This window comes from Heptranchias perlo, chromosome 3 (assembly GCF_035084215.1).
Source record: "Heptranchias perlo isolate sHepPer1 chromosome 3, sHepPer1.hap1, whole genome shotgun sequence".
Lineage (NCBI taxonomy): Eukaryota > Metazoa > Chordata > Chondrichthyes > Hexanchiformes > Hexanchidae > Heptranchias > Heptranchias perlo.
The window spans coordinates 137821432-137841821 of NC_090327.1; the positions used below are offsets into that span (position 1 = coordinate 137821432).

At 56.3% G+C, this 20390-nt stretch overlaps 1 protein-coding gene across 1 annotated transcript; it reads left to right on the top strand.

Moving 5' to 3' along the window:
- Positions 1-12368: 12368 nt before the first annotated feature.
- On the top strand, positions 12369-14538 carry LOC137307338 (zinc finger protein 501-like). The gene has a single exon (XM_067976807.1). The coding sequence runs from the start codon at positions 12813-12815 to the stop codon at positions 13533-13535; it is 723 nt and encodes a 240-aa protein (XP_067832908.1). The 5' UTR covers positions 12369-12812; the 3' UTR covers positions 13536-14538.
- Positions 14539-20390: the final 5852 nt, after the last annotated feature.

A 20390-nucleotide genomic window follows, 5' to 3' on the forward strand; every position in this document is an offset into this window, starting at 1 on the left:
GTGACCAGGAACAAAGAGTGGGCGGAGTTTCAGTGTCCCAGTGACTGGGAACAAAGAGTGGGCGGGGCATCAGGATCCCAGTGACCAGGAAGAAAGAGTGGGCGGGGCTTCGGTGTCCCAGTGACTGGGATCAAAGAGTGGGCAGGGCTTCAGGGTCCCCGTGACCAGGAACAAAGAGTGGGCGGGGCTTCAGGGTCCCAGTGACCAGGAACAAAGAGTGGGCGGGGCTTCAGGGTCCCCGTGACCGGGAACAAAGAGTGGGCGGGGCTTCAGGGTTCCAGTGACTGGGAACAAAGGGTGGGCGGGGCTTCAGTGTCCCAGTGACCAGGAACAAAGAGTGGGCGGGGCTTCAGGGTCCCATTGACCAGGAACAAAGAGTGGGCGGAGCTTCAGGGTTCCAGTGACCAGGAACAAAGAGTGGGCGGGGCTTCAGGGTCCCAGTGACCGGGAACAAAGAGTGGGCGGGCTTCAGGGTCCCAGTGACTGGGAACAAAGAGTGGGCGGGGCTTCAGGGTACCAGTGACCAGGAACAATGAGTGGGCGGGGCTTCAGGGTCCCAGTGACGGGAACAAAGAGTGGGCGGGCTTCAGTGTCCCAGTGACCAGGAACAAAGAGTGGGCGGGGCTTCAGTGTCCCAGTGACCAGGAACAAAGAGTGGGCGGGGCTTCAGAGTCCCAGTGACCAGGAACAAAGAGTGGGCGGGGCTTCAGGGTCCCAGTGACCAGGAACAAAGAGTGGGCGGGGCTTCAGGGTCCCAGTGACTGGGAACAAAGAGTGGGCGGGGCTTCAGTGTCCCAGTGACCAGGAACAAAGAGTGGGCGGGGCTTCAGGGTCCCAGTGACTGGGAAAAAAGAGTGGGCAGGGCTTCAGGGTCCCAGTGACTGGGAAAAAAGAGTGGGCGGGGCTTCAGGGTCCCAGTGACCAGGAACAAAATGTGGGCGGGGCTTCAGGGTCCCAATGACCGGGAACAAAGAGTGGGCGGAGTTTCGGCCCCAGTGACCAGGAACAAAGAGTGGGTGGGGCTTCAGGGTCCCAGTGACCAGAAACAAAGAGTGGGCGGGGCTTTAGGGTCCCAGTGACCGGGAACAAAGAGTGGGCGGGGCTTCAGGGTGCCAGTGACCGGGAACAAAGAGTGGGCGGAGTTTCAGTGTCCCAGTGACCAGGAACAAAGAGTGGGCGGGGCTTCAGGGTCCCAGTGACCGGGAACAAAGAGTGGGCGGGGCTTCAGGGTCCCAGTGACCGGGAACAAAGAGTGGGCGGGGCTTCAGGGTCCCCGTGACTGGGAACAAAGAGTGGGCGGGGCTTCAGGGTCCCAGTGACCAGGAACAAAGAGTGGGCGGGGCTTCAGGGTCCCAGTGACCGGGAAGAAAGAATGGGCGGGGCTTCAGTGTCCCAGTGACCAGGAACAAAGAATGGGCGGGGCTTCAGGGTCCCAGTGAACGGGAACAAAGAGTGGGCGGGGCTTCAGGGTGCCAGTGACCGGGAACAAAGAGTGGGCGGAGTTTCAGTGTCCCAGTGACCAGGAACAAAGAGTGGGCGGGGCTTCAGGGTCCCAGTGACCGGGAACAAAGAGTGGGCGGGGCTTAAGGGTCCCAGTGACCAGGAACAAAGAGTGGGCGGGGCTTCAGGGTCCCAGTGACCGGGAACAAAGAGTGGGCGGAGTTTCAGGGTCCCAGTGACCGGGAACAAAGAGTGGGCGGAGTTTCAGGGTCCCAGTGATCGGGAACAAAGAGTGGGCGGAGTTTCAGTGTCCCAGTGACTGGGAACAAAGAGCGGGCGGAGTTTCAGGGTCCCAGTGACCGGGAACAAAGAGTGGGCGGAGTTTCAGTGTCCCTGTGACCAGGAACAAAGAGTGGGCGGAGTTTCAGTGTCCCAGTGACTGGGAACAAAGAGTGGGCGGGGCTTCAGGATCCCAGTGACCAGGAACAAAGAGTGGGCGGGGCTTCGGTGTCCCAGTGACTGGGATCAAAGAGTGGGCGGGGCTTCAGGGTCCCCGTGACCAGGAACAAAGAGTGGGCGGAGTTTCACGGTCCCCGTGACAAGGTACAAAGAGTGGGCGGGGCTTCAGGGTCCCAGTGACCAGGAACAAAGAGTGGGCGGGGCTTCAGGGTCCCCGTGACCGGGAACAAAGAGTGGGCGGGGCTTCAGGGTCCCAGTGACCAGGAACAAAGAGTGGGCGGGGCTTCAGGGTCCCAGTGACCGGAAACAAAGAGTGGGCGGGGCTTCAGGGTCCCAGTGACCAGGAACAAAGAGTGGGCGGAGTTTCAGTGTCCCAGTGACCGGGAACAAAGAGTGGGCGGAGTTTCAGTGTCCCAGTGACCGGGAACAAAGAGTGGGCGGGGCTTCAGGGTCCCAGTGACCGGGAACAAAGAGTGGGCGGGGCTTCAGGGTGCCAGTGACCGGGAACAAAGAGTGGGCGGAGTTTCAGTGTCCCAGTGACCGGGAACAAAGAGTGGGCGGGGCTTCAGGGTCCCAGTGACCGGGAACAAAGAGTGGGCGGGGCTTCAGTGTTCCAGTGACCGGGAACAAAGAGTGGGCGGGGCTTCAGGGTCCCCGTGACTGGGAACAAAGAGTGGGTGGGGCTTCAGGGTCCCAGTGACCAGGAACAAAGAGTGGGCGGGGCTTCAGGGTCCCAGTGACCAGGAACAAAGAGTGGGCGGGGCTTCAGTGTCCCAGTGACCGGGAAGAAAGAATGGGCGGGGCTTCAGGGTCCCAGTGACCGGGAACAAAGAATGGGCGGGGCTTCAGTGTCCCAGTGACCAGGAACAAAGAGTGGGCGGGGCTTCAGGGTCCCAGTGACTGGGAACAAAGAGTGGGCGGGGCTTCAGGGTCCCAGTGACCGGGAACAAAGAATGGGCGGGGCTTCAGGGTCCCAGTGACCAGGAACAAAGAGTGGGCGGGGCTTCAGGGTCCCAATGACTGGGAACAAAGAGTGGGCGGGGCTTCAGTGTCCCAGTGACTGGGAACAAAGAGTGGGCGGGGCTTCAGGGTCCCAGTGACCAGGAACAAAGAGTGGGCGGGGCTTCGGGGTCCCAGTGACTGGGAAAAAAGAGTGGGCGGGGCTTCAGGGTCCCAGTGACTGGGAAAAAAGAGTGGGCGGGGCTTCAGGGTCCCAGTGACCAGGAACAAAGAGTGGACGGGGCTTCAGGGTCCCAGTGACCAGAAAAAAAAAGTGGGCGGGGCTTTAGGGTCCCAGTGACCGGGAACAAAGAGTGGGCGGGGCTTCAGGGTGCCAGTGACCGGGAACAAAGAGTGGGCAGAGTTTCAGTGTCCCAGTGACCAGGAACAAAGAGTGGGCGGGGCTTCAGGGTCCCAGTGACCGGGAACAAAGAGTGGGCGGGGCTTCAGGGTCCCAGTGACCGTGAACAAAGAGTGGGCGGGGCTTCAGGGTCCCCGTGACTGGGAACAAGGAGTGGGCGGGGCTACAGGGTCCCAGTGACCAGGAACAAAGAGTGGGCGGGGCTTCAGGGTCCCAGTGACCAGGAACAAAGAGTGGGCGGGGCTTCAGTGTCCCAGTGACCGGGAAGAAAGAATGGGCGGGCCTTCAGGGTCCCAGTGACCGGGAACAAAGAATGGGCGGGGCTTCAGTGTCCCAGTGACCAGGAACAAAGAGTGGGCGGAGTTTCAGTGTCCCAGTGACCAGGAACAAAGAATGGGCGGGGCTTCAGGGTCCCAGTGAACGGGAACAAAGAGTGGGCGGGGCTTCAGGGTGCCAGTGACCGGGAACAAAGTGTGGGCGGGGCTTCAGTGTCCCAGTGACCAGGAACAAAGAGTGGGCGGGGCTTCAGGGTCCCAGTGACCGGGAACAAAGAGTGGGCGGGGCTTCAGGGTCCCTGTGACCAGGAACAAAGAGTGGGCGGGGCTTCAGGGTCCCAGTGACCGGGAACAAAGAGTGGGCGGAGTTTCAGGGTCCCAGTGACCGGGAACAAAGAGTGGGCGGAGTTTCAGGGTCCCAGTGACCGGGAACAAAGAGTGGGCGGAGTTTCAGTGTCCCAGTGACTGGGAACAAAGAGCAAGCGGGGCTTCAGTGTCCCAGTGACTGGGAACAAAGAGTGGGCGGAGTTTCAGGGTCCCAGTGATCGGGAACAATGAGTGGGCGGAGTTTCAATGTCCCAGTGACCGGGAACAAAGAGCGGGCGGGGCTTCAGGGTCCCAGTGACTGGGAACAAAGAGTGGGCGGGGCTTCAGGGTCCCAGTGACCAGGAACAAAGAGTGGGCGGAGTTTCAGTGTCCCAGTGACTGGGAACAAAGAGTGGGCGGGGCATCAGGATCCCAGTGACCAGGAAGAAAGAGTGGGCGGGGCTTCGGTGTCCCAGTGACTGGGATCAAAGAGTGGGCAGGGCTTCAGGGTCCCCGTGACCAGGAACAAAGAGTGGGCGGGGCTTCAGGGTCCCAGTGACCAGGAACAAAGAGTGGGCGGGGCTTCAGGGTCCCCGTGACCGGGAACAAAGAGTGGGCGGGGCTTCAGGGTTCCAGTGACTGGGAACAAAGGGTGGGCGGGGCTTCAGTGTCCCAGTGACCAGGAACAAAGAGTGGGCGGGGCTTCAGGGTCCCATTGACCAGGAACAAAGAGTGGGCGGAGCTTCAGGGTTCCAGTGACCAGGAACAAAGAGTGGGCGGGGCTTCAGGGTCCCAGTGACCGGGAACAAAGAGTGGGCGGGGCTTCAGGGTCCCAGTGACTGGGAACAAAGAGTGGGCGGGGCTTCAGGGTACCAGTGACCAGGAACAATGAGTGGGCGGGGCTTCAGGGTCCCAGTGACGGGAACAAAGAGTGGGCGGGCTTCAGTGTCCCAGTGACCAGGAACAAAGAGTGGGCGGGGCTTCAGTGTCCCAGTGACCAGGAACAAAGAGTGGGCGGGGCTTCAGAGTCCCAGTGACCAGGAACAAAGAGTGGCCGGGGCTTCAGGGTCCCAGTGACCAGGAACAAAGAGTGGGCGGGGCTTCAGGGTCCCAGTGACTGGGAACAAAGAGTGGGCGGGGCTTCAGTGTCCCAGTGACCAGGAACAAAGAGTGGGCGGGGCTTCAGGGTCCCAGTGACTGGGAAAAAAGAGTGGGCAGGGCTTCAGGGTCCCAGTGACTGGGAAAAAAGAGTGGGCGGGGCTTCAGGGTCCCAGTGACCAGGAACAAAATGTGGGCGGGGCTTCAGGGTCCCAATGACCGGGAACAAAGAGTGGGCGGAGTTTCGGCCCCAGTGACCAGGAACAAAGAGTGGGTGGGGCTTCAGGGTCCCAGTGACCAGAAACAAAGAGTGGGCGGGGCTTTAGGGTCCCAGTGACCGGGAACAAAGAGTGGGCGGGGCTTCAGGGTGCCAGTGACCGGGAACAAAGAGTGGGCGGAGTTTCAGTGTCCCAGTGACCAGGAACAAAGAGTGGGCGGGGCTTCAGGGTCCCAGTGACCGGGAACAAAGAGTGGGCGGGGCTTCAGGGTCCCAGTGACCGGGAACAAAGAGTGGGCGGGGCTTCAGGGTCCCCGTGACTGGGAACAAAGAGTGGGCGGGGCTTCAGGGTCCCAGTGACCAGGAACAAAGAGTGGGCGGGGCTTCAGGGTCCCAGTGACCGGGAAGAAAGAATGGGCGGGGCTTCAGTGTCCCAGTGACCAGGAACAAAGAGTGGGCGGAGTTTCAGTGTCCCAGTGACCAGGAACAAAGAATGGGCGGGGCTTCAGGGTCCCAGTGAACGGGAACAAAGAGTGGGCGGGGCTTCAGGGTGCCAGTGACCGGGAACAAAGAGTGGGCGGAGTTTCAGTGTCCCAGTGACCAGGAACAAAGAGTGGGCGGGGCTTCAGGGTCCCAGTGACCGGGAACAAAGTGTGGGCGGGGCTTAAGGGTCCCAGTGACCAGGAACAAAGAGTGGGCGGGGCTTCAGGGTCCCAGTGACCGGGAACAAAGAGTGGGCGGAGTTTCAGGGTCCCAGTGACCGGGAACAAAGAGTGGGCGGAGTTTCAGGGTCCCAGTGATCGGGAACAAAGAGTGGGCGGAGTTTCAGTGTCCCAGTGACTGGGAACAAAGAGCGGGCGGAGTTTCAGGGTCCCAGTGACCGGGAACAAAGAGTGGGCGGAGTTTCAGTGTCCCTGTGACCAGGAACAAAGAGTGGGCGGAGTTTCAGTGTCCTAGTGACTGGGAACAAAGAGTGGGCGGGGCTTCAGGATCCCAGTGACCAGGAACAAAGAGTGGGCGGGGCTTCGGTGTCCCAGTGACTGGGATCAAAGAGTGGGCGGGGCTTCAGGGTCCCCGTGACCAGGAACAAAGAGTGGGCGGAGTTTCACGGTCCCCGTGACAAGGTACAAAGAGTGGGCGGGGCTTCAGGGTCCCAGTGACCAGGAACAAAGAGTGGGCGGGGCTTCAGGGTCCCCGTGACCGGGAACAAAGAGTGGGCGGGGCTTCAGGGTTCCAGTGACTGGGAACAAAGAGTGGGCGGGGCTTCAGTGTCCCAGTGACCAGGAACAAAGAGTGGGCGGGGCTTCAGGGTCCCATTGACCAGGAAGAAAGAGTGGGCGGATCTTCAGGGTCCCAGTGACCGGGAACAAAGAGTGGGCGGGGCTTCAGGGTCCCAGTGACCGGGAACAAAGAGTGGGCGGGGCTTCAGGGTCCCAGTGACTGGGAACAAAGAGTGGGCGGGGCTTCAGGGTACCAGTGACCAGGAACAATGAGTGGGCGGGGCTTCAGGGTCCCAGTGACCGGGAACAAAGAGTGGGCGGGGCTTCAGTGTCCCAGTGACCAGGAACAAAGAGTGGGCGGGGCTTCAGTGTCCCAGTGACCAGGAACAAAGAGTGGGCGGGGCTTCAGAGTCCCAGTGACCAGGAACAAAGAGTGGGCGGGGCTTCAGGGTCCCAGTGACCAGGAACAAAGAGTGGGCGGGGCTTCAGGGTCCCAGTGACTGGGAACAAAGAGTGGGCGGGGCTTCAGGGTCCCCGTGACCAGGAACAAAGAGTGGGCGGGGCTTAAGGGTCCCAGTGACCAGGAACAAAGAGTGGGCGGGGCTTCAGGGTCCCCGTGACCGGGAACAAAGAGTGGGCGGGGCTTCAGGGTTCCAGTGACTGGGAACAAAGAGTGGGCGGGGCTTCAGTGTCCCAGTGACCAGGAACAAAGAGTGGGCGGGGCTTCAGGGTCCCATTGACCAGGAACAAAGAGTGGGCGGAGCTTCAGGGTTCCAGTGACCAGGAACAAAGAGTGGGCGGGGCTTCAGGGTCCCAGTGACCGGGAACAAAGAGTGGGCGGGGCTTCAGGGTCCCAGTGACTGGGAACAAGGAGTGGGCGGGGCTTCAGTGTCCCAGTGACCAGGAACAATGAGTGGGCGGGGCTTCAGGGTCCCAGTGACGGGAACAAAGAGTGGGCGGGGCTTCAGTGTCCCAGTGACCAGGAACAAAGAGTGGGCGGGGCTTCAGTGTCCCAGTGACCAGGAACAAAGAGTGGGCGGGGCTTCAGAGTCCCAGTGACCAGGAACAAAGAGTGGTCGGGGCTTCAGGGTCCCAGTGACCAGGAACAAAGAGTGGGCGGGGCTTCAGGGTCCCAGTGACCAGGAACAAAGAGTGGGCGGGGCTTCAGGGTCCCAGTGACTGGGAAAAAAGAGTGGGCAGGGCTTCAGGGTCCCAGTGACTGGGAAAAAAGAGTGGGCGGGGCTTCAGGGTCCCAGTGACCAGGAACAAAGTGTGGGCGGGGCTTCAGGGTCCCAATGACCGGGAACAAAGAGTGGGCGGAGTTTCGGCCCCAGTGACCAGGAACAAAGAGTGGGTGGGGCTTCAGGGTCCCAGTGACCGGGAACAAAGAGTGGGCGGGGCTTCAGGGTGCCAGTGACCGGGAACAAAGAGTGGGCGGAGTTTCAGTGTCCCAGTGACCAGGCACAAAGAGTGGGCGGGGCTTCAGGGTCCCAGTGACCGGGAACAAAGAGTGGGCGGGGCTTCAGGGTCCCAGTGACCGGGAACAAAGAGTGATCGGGGCTTCAGGGTCCCCGTGACTGGGAACAAAGAGTGGGCGGGGCTTCAGGGTCCCAGTGACCAGGAACAAAGAGTGGGCGGGGCTTCAGTGTCCCATTGACCGGGAAGAAAGAATGGGCGGGGCTTCAGGGTCCCAGTGACCGGGAAGAAAGAATGGGCGGGGCTTCAGTGTCCCAGTGACCAGGAACAAAGAGTGGGCGGAGTTTCAGTGTCCCAGTGACCAGGAACAAAGAATGGGCGGGGCTTCAGGGTCCCAGTGAACGGGAACAAAGAGTATGCGGGGCTTCAGGGTGCCAGTGACCGGGAACAAAGAGTGGGCGGAGTTTCAGTGTCCCAGTGACCAGGAACAAAGAGCGGGCGGAGTTTCAGGCTCCCAGTGACCGGGAACAAAGAGTTGGCGGGGCTTCAGGGTCCCAGTGACCGGGAACAAAGAGTGGGCGGGGCTTCAGGGTCCCAGTGACCAGGAACAAAGAGTGGGCGGGGCTTCAGGGTCCCAGTGACCGGGAACAAAGAGTGGGCGGAGTTTCAGGCTCCCAGTGACCGGGAACAAAGAGTGGGCGGAGTTTCAGGGTCCCAGTGACCGGGAACAAAGAGTGGGCGGAGTTTCAGTGTCCCAGTGACTGGGAACAAAGAGCGGGCGGGGCTTCAGGGTCCCAGTGACTGGGAACAAAGAGTGGGCGGGGCTTCAGGGTACCAGTGACCAGGAACAATGAGTGGGCGGGGCTTCAGGGTCCCAGTGACCGGGAACAAAGAGTGGGCGGGGCTTCAGTGTCCCAGTGACCAGGAACAAAGAGTGGGCGGGGCTTCAGTGTCCCAGTGACCAGGAACAAAGAGTGGGCGGGGCTTCAGAGTCCCAGTGACCAGTAACAAAGAGTGGGCGGGGCTTCAGGGTCCCAGTGACCAGGAACAAAGAGTGGGCGGGGCTTCAGGGTCCCAGTGACTGGGAACAAAGAGTGGGCGGGGCTTCAGGGTCCCCGTGACCAGGAACAAAGAGTGGGCGGGGCTTCAGGGTCCCAGTGACCAGGAACAAAGAGTGGGCGGGGCTTCAGGGTCCCCGTGACCGGGAACAAAGAGTGGGCGGGGCTTCAGGGTTCCAGTGACTGGGAACAAAGAGTGGGCGGGGCTTCAGTGTCCCAGTGACCAGGAACAAAGAGTGGGCGGGGCTTCAGGGTCCCATTGACCAGGAACAAAGAGTGGGCGGAACTTCAGCGTTCCAGTGACCAGGAACAAAGAGTGGGCGGGGCTTCAGGGTCCCAATGACCGGGAACAAAGAGTGGGCGGGGCTTCAGGGTCCCAGTGACTGGGAACAAGGAGTGGGCGGGGCTTCAGTGTCCCAGTGACCAGGAACAATGAGTGGGCGGGGCTTCAGGGTCCCAGTGACGGGAACAAAGAGTGGGCGGGGCTTCAGTGTCCCAGTGACCAGGAACAAAGAGTGGGCGGGGCTTCAGTGTCCCAGTGACCAGGAACAAAGAGTGGGCGGGGCTTCAGAGTCCCAGTGACCAGGAACAAAGAGTGGTCGGGGCTTCAGGGTCCCAGTGACCAGGAACAAAGAGTGGGCGGGGCTTCAGGGTCCCAGTGACCAGGAACAAAGAGTGGGCGGGGCTTCAGGGTCCCAGTGACTGGGAAAAAAGAGTGGGCGGGGCTTCAGGGTCCCAGTGACCAGGAACAAAGTGTGGGCGGGGCTTCAGGGTCCCAATGACCGGGAACAAAGAGTGGGCGGAGTTTCGGCCCCAGTGACCAGGAACAAAGAGTGGGTGGGGCTTCAGGGTCCCAGTGACCGGGAACAAAGAGTGGGCGGGGCTTCAGGGTCCCAGTGACCGGGAACAAAGAGTGGGCGGGGCTTCAGGGTCCCAGTGACCGGGAACAAAGAGTGGGCGGGGCTTCAGGGTCCCCGTGACTGGGAACAAAGAGTGGGCGGGGCTTCAGGGTCCCAGTGACCAGGAACAAAGAGTGGGCGGGGCTTCAGTGTCCCATTGACCGGGAAGAAAGAATGGGCGGGGCTTCAGGGTCCCAGTGACCGGGAAGAAAGAATGGGCGGGGCTTCAGTGTCCCAGTGACCAGGAACAAAGAGTGGGCGGAGTTTCAGTGTCCCAGTGACCAGGAACAAAGAATGGGCGGGGCTTCAGGGTCCCAGTGAACGGGAACAAAGAGTATGCGGGGCTTCAGGGTGCCAGTGACCGGGAACAAAGAGTGGGCGGAGTTTCAGTGTCCCAGTGACCAGGAACAAAGAGCGGGCGGAGTTTCAGGCTCCCAGTGACCGGGAACAAAGAGTGGGCGGGGCTTCAGGGTCCCAGTGACCGGGAACAAAGAGTGGGCGGGGCTTCAGGGTCCCAGTGACCAGGAACAAAGAGTGGGCGGGGCTTCAGGGTCCCAGTGACCGGGAACAAAGAGTGGGCGGAGTTTCAGGCTCCCAGTGACCGGGAACAAAGAGTGGGCGGAGTTTCAGGGTCCCAGTGACCGGGAACAAAGAGTGGGCGGAGTTTCAGTGTCCCAGTGACTGGGAACAAAGAGCGGGCGGGGCTTCAGGGTCCCAGTGACTGGGAACAAAGAGTGGGCGGAGTTTCAGGGTCCCAGTGACCGGGAACAAAGAGTGGGCGGAGTTTCAGTGTCCCAGTGACCAGGAACAAAGAGTGGGCGGAGTTTCAGTGTCCCAGTGACTGGGAACAAAGAGTGGGCGGGGCTTCAGGATCCCAGTGACCAGGAACAAAGAGTGGGCGGGGCTTCGGTGTCCCAGTGACTGGGATCAAAGAGTGGGCGGGGCTTCAGGGTCCCCGTGACCAGGAACAAAGAGTGGGCGGAGTTTCACGGTCCCCGTGACAAGGTACAAAGTGTGGGCGGGGCTTCAGGGTCCCAGTGACCAGGAACAAAGAGTGGGCGGGGCTTCAGGGTCCCCGTGACTGGGAACAAAGAGTGGGCGGGGCTTCAGGGTTCCAGTGACTGGGAACAAAGAGTGGGCGGGGCTTCAGTGTCCCAGTGACCAGGAACAAAGAGTGGGCGGGGCTTCAGGGTCCCATTGACCAGGAAGAAAGAGTGGGCGGAGCTTCAGGGTCCCAGTGACCGGGAACAAAGAGTGGGCGGGGCTTCAGGGTCCCAGTGACCGGGAACAAAGAGTGGGCGGGGCTTCAGGGTCCCAGTGACTGGGAACAAAGAGTGGGCGGGGCTTCAGGGTACCAGTGACCAGGAACAATGAGTGGGCGGGGCTTCAGGGTCCCAGTGACCGGGAACAAAGAGTGGGCGGGGCTTCAGTGTCCCAGTGACCAGGAACAAAGAGTGGGCGGGGCTTCAGTGTCCCAGTGACCAGGAACAAAGAGTGGGCGGGGCTTCAGAGTCCCAGTGACCAGGAACAAAGAGTGGGCGGGGCTTCAGGGTCCCAGTGACCAGGAACAAAGAGTGGGCGGGGCTTCAGGGTCCCAGTGACCGGGAAAGAAGAGTGGGCGGGGCTTCAGGGTCCCAATGACCGGGAACAAAGAGTGGGCGCGGCTTCAGTGTCCCAGTGACCGGGAACAAAGAGTGGGCGGGGCTTCAGTGTCCCAGTGACCAGGAACAAAGAGTGGGCGGGGCTTCAGTGTCCCAGTGACTGGGAACAAAGAGTGGGCGGGGCTTCAGGGTCCCCGTGACCAGGAACAAAGAGTGGGCGGGGCTTCAGAGTCCCAATGACTGGGAACAAAGAGTGGGCGCGGCTTCAGTGTCCCAGTGACTGGGAACAAAGAGTGGGCGGGGCTTCAGAGTCCCAATGACTGGGAACAAAGAGTGGGCGGAGTTTCAGTGTCCCAGTGACCGGGAACAAAGAGTGGGCGGGGCTTCAGTGTCCCAGTGACCAGGAACAAAGAGTGGGCGGGGCTTCATTGTCCCAGTGACCAGGAACAAAGAGTGGGCGGGGCTTCAGTGACCCCGTGACCAGTAACAAAGAGTGGGCGGGGCTTCAGTGACCCCGTGACCAGGAACAAAGAGTGGGCGGGGCTTCTGTGATCCCGTGACCAGGAACAAAGAGTGGGCGGGGCTTCAGTGATCCCGTGACCAGGAGAGAAAATCATTGATTCATTTAATTTATTCTCACTGTGAAGACAGGGAGTGTGGAACTGAACCCAACCAGAGGAGAGGGAGGGAGAGTGAAAACTGGGAGTGGAGGAATGAAATGTTGGAGATGATGCGATGGTTGGATTTCAGCACAGGGAGGAGGGAGAGTGTGTGGGACGGGGACTTACAGCTTTGATGGATCAAGAGGGGAAAGAATGTTCCATAGAAACTAGAATTGTCTGTTCTGAATTTCTATCCTGTATTCACAGTGATGACTTTTGTAAACTCCTTTTACAGGGTATTAGAAGGGGAGAATTTGCAGACGGGAAACTCAAACCAAACATCACATCAAGATCTGACAGTCACTCGATTCATCAGAACCTGAATATCATCGGCCTTTGAATGTGCAAGGAGAAATGTTTGTCTGTTCTGTCTGTGGGAAAAGATTTCAAACATCAGTGTGACTGGAAAAGCACTGAGACCCACACACCCGAGTGAGAGTGTTCCAGTGCACTGACTGTGGAAAGAGCTTTAACCAGTTACACAGCCTGAAAACACATCGCACCATTCACAGCGGGGAGAAACCGTACACGTGTTCTGTGTGTGGACGAGGCTTCAACTGATCGTCCAACCTGGAGAGACACAAGGACACCCGGACCACGGAGAAACCGTGGAAATGTGGGGACTGTGGGAAGGGATTCAATTGCCCGTCACAGCTGGAAATTCATCGACGCAGTCACACCGGGGAGAGGCCGTTCACCTGCTCCGTGTGTGGGCAGGGATTCACTCAGTCATCCACCCTGCTCACACACCAGCGAGTTCACACTGACGAGAGACCATTCAGTTGCATTCACTGCGGGAAGATGTTCAGGCAGTCATCCAACCTCATTGAACACCAGCGTCTTCACACTGGAGAGAGGCCGTTCACCTGCTCCGTGTGTGGGAAAGGATTCACTTTTTTATCCGGCCTCACTGAACACAAATATGTTCACACTGATAAGAGACCTTTTAAATGTTCTGACTGTGAGAAGAGCTTTAAAAGTAGAAATGATCTGCTGAGACACCAACGTATTCACACTGGGGAGAGGCCGTTCACCTGCACTGAGTGTGGGAAAGGATTCATTACTTCACCCCAATTACTGACACATCAACGCACTCACACTGGGGAGAGGCCATTTATCTGCCCCGTGTGTGGGAAGGGATTCACTTGTTCTTCCCACCTCACTGAACACAAGCGTGCTCACACTGGGGAGAGGCCATTCACCTGCACCGTGTGCGGGAAGGGATTCACTTGTTCTTCCCAACTCACTGAACACAAGCGTGTTCACACTAGGGAGAGGCCATTCACCTGCACCGTGTGCGGGAAGGGATTCACTTGTTCTTCCCAACTCACTGAACACAAGCGTGTTCACACTAGGGAGAGACCGTTCACCTGCACCGTGTGCGGGAAGGGATTCACTTGTTCTTCCCAACTCACTCAACACCAACGAGTTCACACTGGGGAGAGGCCGTTCACCTGCTCCATTTGTGGGAAGGGATTCACTAAGTCATCCAACCTGCTGAGACACCAGCGAGTTCACATGTGACTGCAGGGTTTGGATTCTGCTGTTAATCACATCCAACAGCAACTTGCATTTATTTGGAACAATTAACATAGTAAAACGGCCCAAGATGCCTCACATCAGTATTATCAAACAAAAATTTGACGCCGAGTCACAAAAAGTGATATTAGGACAGGTACCCAAAAGCTTGGTCAAAGAGGTAGGTTTTAAGGAGCGTCTTAAAGGTGCAGAGAGGCGTAGAGATTTTTGGAGGGAATTCCAGAGCTTAGGGCCTAGGCAGCTGAAGGCACGGCCGCCAATGTTGGAGCGATTAAAATCAGGGATGCGCAAGAGATCAGAATTGGAGGAGTGCAGAGATCTCGGAGGATTGCAGGGCTGGAGAAGGTTACAGAGATAGGGACTGAACTGTGTTCATTCTGGCAGTTGGGATTTGTTTCTCATGTCAATAACCCCTGCTGGATTTAGCGTGTGCCCCACAGCATCTCGCCTTCCATGTGTGAATACAGCATCAGGCCTCCAAACCTCGTTTGAAATATCAATCAACTAAGCGAATGTATTGAACAAAAGATGACAAGTAATCACATCAGAGTCCAACCCTCCAGCTCTATATTGACAGCAGAAAGTCTGTTCGGTAACTCGAAGACGAGTCCATGTAAATTCTGAATGTCGGTAATCACACGTAGACTTGAGCTATTTGATAGACGGACTGTTCAAAGCTGTTAACACATCAGCTATCAAAGGAATTGCTCTTAAAGTAATCGCAATAATTTATAACCTGAGACTCGGCCCTTGTAATTAATATTCAGCATGTTAGTGCTAATTTACGGTGATTTACTGAATTGCCTGTATAACCTTTTCTACTCGTTTTGTTAAATAACTTTGTCCATTGGTGATTTACTGCTCAATTGCTAGATAACTCTGATTACATTTATACATGTCTATTAAGCGTCCGTGTGCCCAACTTTAACTATAAGTTGTGATAAACAGTGCATAATGCATGACTTGTAATCTGGCTTCTTCCTTGGTGATTTGTCAAGAAAGAATTCACTCACTCAGCAGCTTTGATGGATCAAGAGGGGAAAGAATGTTCCATAGAAACTAGAATTGTCTGTTCTGAATTTCTATCCTGTATTCACAGTGATGACTTTTGTAAACTCCTTTTACAGGGTATTAGAAGGGGAGAATTTGCAGACGGGAAACTCAAACCAAACATCACATCAAGATCTGACAGTCACTCGATTCATCAGAACCTGAATATCATCGGCCTTTGAATGTGCAAGGAGAAATGTTTGTCTGTTCTGTCTGTGGGAAAAGATTTCAAACATCAGTGTGACTGGAAAAGCACTGAGACCCACACACCCGAGTGAGAGTGTTCCAGTGCACTGACTGTGGAAAGAGCTTTAACCAGTTACACAGCCTGAAAAAACATTGCACCATTCACGGGGAGAAACCGTACACGTGTTCTGTGTGTGGACGAGGCTTCAACTGATCGTCCAACCTGGAGAGAGACAAGGACACCCGGACCACGGAGAAACCGTGGAAATGTGGGGACTGTGGGAAGGGATTCAGTTCCCCGTCCCATCTGGAAACTCATCGACACAGACATACAGGGGAGAGGCCGTTCACCTGCTCCGTGTATGAGAAGGGATTCACCATGTTATGCAACCTTCTGACACACCAGTGAGTGTACTCTGATGAGAGACCTTTTAAATGTTCTGACTGTGAGAAGAACTTTAAAAGTACAAAGGAACTGCTGAAACACCAACCCAGTCACACTGGGGAGAGGCCGTTCACCTGCTCCGTGTGTGGGAAGGGATTCACTCGGTCATCACACCTGCTGACACACCAGTGAGTTCACATGTGACTGCAGGGGTTGGATTCTGCTGTTAATCACACCCAGGACTGAACCATGTTCATTCTGACAGTTGGGGTTTGTTTCGGCTGGAGTTTAATCTGTCCAGCGAACAATAAATGTCCAATAAATCAATGTTGTTTCACACACAGTAAATGGAATCCTTGCTATCTCTAACATATGACGAGAGCTGATTGAGATCTTATTACAAAGTGAGTGGAATCCATCCTCGAGATGAGTTCCCACAACTTTTTAACAGACGGATCTACAAGGAGCCCAAGTCTGACAGGACAGAAATTCTATTATACCACAGGGTCCACTTCAACCATCCGGGGCACTGAGTCCTTGTAATATTGGATTTGAGCCGATGGGAAATATTCTGATCATCTGTTAATGTCACGGAGCAAAGCAGCATTGTTAATTTAACTTGATCAAAGTCAATGGGCAATCCGATCTCCAAAGGGAAACGTCTCCTTAAAGCTGACAGTGTCGGCAGTTCTACAGCTCGTTTCTCACTGTGAGCGTCGGAATTAAAAGGTTTAAAAACAGCCAATGATTCACAAAGGGAGATCTCACCAGACAACAGGACAGTGGTGGAGTTTAATGGGCTGTTTGTGTCATTGGGCTATTTTTAACAGAAGGAAACTGGTCACAGAAAACAGACCCTTTAACAGACTGTCCATGGTCCTCTCTGACCCCCACCTTCTCTCTATCACACTATTTATGGATACCCTACTGCAGTAATTGCTCCACTGTCCTTTATTCTATTGTCCCTCCTGCATCCCTAATACACGGCCCCACACAATCTCACTCTCCCAACATCTTCACTGTGCTCAAATCCAGACCAGTCTCCTGATCTGCTCCTTGTTCTCTCCCTGGATCCTAAAACTACTGAACTCAGTCTTCCCCTCCTGAACACTACAGGCTCTCAAACTGAAGCCTGGTGTCCCCCAGACCCTGCTCCTTGATTTACCTCCCTTTCTCTACTCTTCTTTTCACACTTGGTTGTGTTCCACACGCTGGAGAATCCTCAGTGATAAACAGTCTGGGTGACATAGAATTGCAGACACAAATAAACGGTTTAAAAACACAATTACGAAAAATCTTAACAGAGGAGAAAACAGTGGTAGGCTCAGAGCTACACGAGGACCAGGCCATGACGGTCTATTTAAAGGAGATTATTGCTGAGTTGGAAAGGCACGCCAAAACAGTGAATGCACTCATTCGAGAGGATAGGAATGCATCAGACCAGGCTGCACAGAATGAGGTGTGCGTGCTGTACGGGGCATGGTTGCTGGGCGAGGGCCGCAGCAACCTGGAGGATTTAAAGCAGGGTTTAGTCCCCTCCTGGATCAGCAACAAGCACCTCGCAGCCCTCCACCCATTTGAGAATTCACTAAGCCCGTGTCAGTTCCGCCTAGCCTCTGAAGCATACCCTGTCCCAGTAGATTGTGGGCGCTCCAACCACACCATCATGGGTATCGTAGTGAGGATGCCGGTCATGGGTGGGACAGCCCGACCTGCACCGATATATAGGGTGGAGAACATTGGAGTCATTCAAGGGGGTGCACACGTCCGTTTTGCAGCGGTCCCACCTGACGTCATAAAGTGGGAGCACACGATGACAGGTACAGACCTCTCTGGGTGCCAGAGCCGGGGTGCACATGAAGTACTGTGTCCCCAGCACTTGAACGCCTATTCCAGAGCACAGTGCGGGTTTAAAACTGCTGGTGCACGTCCTATAAACTGTACCATGGAGAGGACCCAACTGCTGGGTTAATTGTGGAACCCTGCAGACAGGAGGTTAGGCCCATGAGGGCCTGGGACTTGACATGCCCGGGCTTGTTGGGTGCAGTGTGGATTGTTGCCTGAAACCAGACAATGAGAGGAGACAGAATAGGCATTCTTCCCTTTAAAACAATCAACCCAGAGAAAGACTTCATCTTACATGAAACTAAAGCCCATCAAAACCCTGCATAAATAATCACTACTAACTACTAAGGCAGGAAAGCAACAATGGAGCAATTATGCAAGCCCATCAAGACCTCACATATACAATGGCTTTCAGTTCAAGACTAATTATGGGGGCAGGAAGGCAACGATAAACATTATGCGAGCCCATTAAAAACAACGAGACCACAATCACCTGAAGAAGCCCACCAAAATCAGACAAAGAACGAACCTTGATTTGGCGCTCAGATAAGAAATTCGAAGAACAGTATAACTGGGCCACCAGTTATGAAGGGGGCAGGTTTTAAGCAGTTTTGAAGCAGGTTTTAAGCAGAGTGGAAGCAGAGTTCAAGCAGGGAGAGGTAGCTGAGCTCAGCGGAGGAAGGAGATCCGGAGGCTCGCAGGCCCGCAGGCAACATCACGGCAAGGGGCACGGTGTGGCAGGCTCAACCGAAGACAACAAGGCCGCAACCGCAGCCCTCCACGAAGATCGCCCACCCACAACCGCGCCTTACCGCATCAGCGGACTCCACCCAACTGAAGAACCTTCACAGATTCCACAGACCAGGACCACGTGGGGACGGCAGGCCCCAAAGGACACAAAGAGTGTACCCCAAAACTGCAACCGGATTACCTGGCTGGATTTCGAACTCTCAAGGAACCCTGGTTGGTGAGCATGATCCCTGACCTCTCCTAGTTCAATTTAGTTAGGTTTTGGGGGTGGGACAAGGGTAAGGGGATTAGTAGGGTGATTTTCCCTCGTTATGCCGTGTGTTCCCCATTCTTAACTAAGTGTACTTTGTAGGTCTGTATAATCTCAGTGTAATCCTAATGTTATAAGTTCATTTGTGACTTCAATAAACCCAGTTTTTCTTGCACCAAAACCAGTTTTCTGCTGCACTTTGTCACAACCCCCAAATAAGTCCAAGGTCTAGAACCCAGGGAGTGGGAGCGATTCGAACCGCTCAGAAGTCAGAGGTGAAGCTGACACACACCACCACCCCCTACACTATGCACAGTTCACCACAGGGGTGCGTGTGGCAAGACACTGTGGGCTTTACTACTCACTGCTCTCCCCAGGGGTGAGTGAAGGTGTGGCGTGGGGTTAGAATGTGGAATTAACTACTCACTGCTCTCCCCAGGGGTATGTGTGATGGAGGGGGGGAGAGTGGACTGTCGTGCTTACTGCACTTCCCAGGGGTGTGTGTGTGGGGAGAGAGTGTGGTCTTTATTACTCACTGCTCTCCCCAGGGGTGTGTGGGGGGAGAGAGTGTGGACTTTATTACTCACTGCTCTCCCCAGGGGTGTGTGGGGGGAGAGAGTGTGGACTTTATTACTCACTGCTCTCCCCAGGGGTGTGTGAGGGAGAGAGTGTGGACTTTATTACTCACTGCTCTCCCCAGGGGTGTGTGGGGGAGAGAGTGTGGACTTTATTACTCACTGCTCTCCCCAGGGGTGTGTGGGGGAGAGAGTGTGGACTTTATTACTCACTGCTCTCCCCAGGGGTGTGTGGGGGGAGAGAGTGTGGACTTTATTACTCACTGCTCTCCCCAGGGGTGTGTGAGGGAGAGAGTGTGGACTTTATTACTCACTGCTCTCCCCGGGGGTGTGTGGGGGGAGAGAGTGTGGACTTTATTACTCACTGCTCTCCCCAGGGGTGTGTGGGGGGAGAGAGTGTGGACTTTATTACTCACTGCTCTCCCCAGGGGTGTGTGGGGGGAGAGAGTGTGGACTTTATTACTCACTGCTCTCCCCAGGGGTGTGTGAGGGAGAGAGTGTGGACTTTATTACTCACTGCTCTCCCCAGGGGTGTGTGGGGAGAGAGTGTGGACTTTATTACTCACTGCTCTCCCCAGGGGTGTGTGGGGGGAGAGAGTGTGGACTTTATTACTCACTGCTCTCCCCAGGGGTGTGTGGGGGGAGAGAGTGTGGACTTTATTACTCACTGCTCTCCCCAGGGGTGTGTGAGGGAGAAAGTGTGGACTTTACTACTCACTGCTCTCCCCAGGGGTGTGTGGGGGGAGAGAGTGTGGTCTTTATTACTCACTGCTCTCCCCAGGGGTGTGTGGGGGGAGAGAGTGTGGACTTTATTACTCACTGCTCTCCCCAGGGGTGTGTGGGGGGAGAGAGTGTGGACTTTATTACTCACTGCTCTCCCCAGGGGTGTGTGAGGGAGAGAGTGTGGACTTTATTACTCACTGCTCTCCCCAGGGGTGTGTGGGGGGAGAGAGTGTGGACTTTATTACTCACTGCTCTCCCCAGGGGTGTGTGAGGGAGAGAGTGTGGACTTTATTACTCACTGCTCTCCCCAGGGGTGTGTGGGGGGAGAGAGTGTGGACTTTATTACTCACTGCTCTCCCCAGGGGTGTGTGGGGGGAGAGAGTGTGGACTTTATTACTCACTGCTCTCCCCAGGGGTGTGTGAGGGAGAAAGTGTGGACTTTACTACTCACTGCTCTCCCCAGGGGTGTGTGGGGGGAGAGAGTGTGGACTTTATTACTCACTGCTCTCCCCAGGGGTGTGTGGGGGGAGAGAGTGTGGACTTTATTACTCACTGCTCTCCCCAGGGGTGTGTGAGGGAGAGAGTGTGGACTTTATTACTCACTGCTCTCCCCAGGGGTGTGTGGGGAGAGAGTGTGGACTTTATTACTCACTGCTCTCCCCAGGGGTGTGTGGGGGGAGAGAGTGTGGACTTTATTACTCACTGCTCTCCCCAGGGGTGTGTGGGGGGAGAGAGTGTGGACTTTATTACTCACTGCTCTCCCCAGGGGTGTGTGAGGGAGAAAGTGTGGACTTTACTACTCACTGCTCTCCCCAGGGGTGTGTGGGGGGAGAGAGTGTGGACTTTATTACTCACTGCTCTCCCCAGGGGTGTGTGGGGGGAGAGAGTGTGGACTTTATTACTCACTGCTCTCCCCAGGGGTGTGTGAGGGAGAGAGTGTGGACTTTATTACTCACTGCTCTCCCCAGGGGTGTGTGGGGAGAGAGTGTGGACTTTATTACTCACTGCTCTCCCCAGGGGTGTGTGAGGGAGAGAGTGTGGACTTTATTACTCACTGCTCTCCCCAGGGGTGTGTG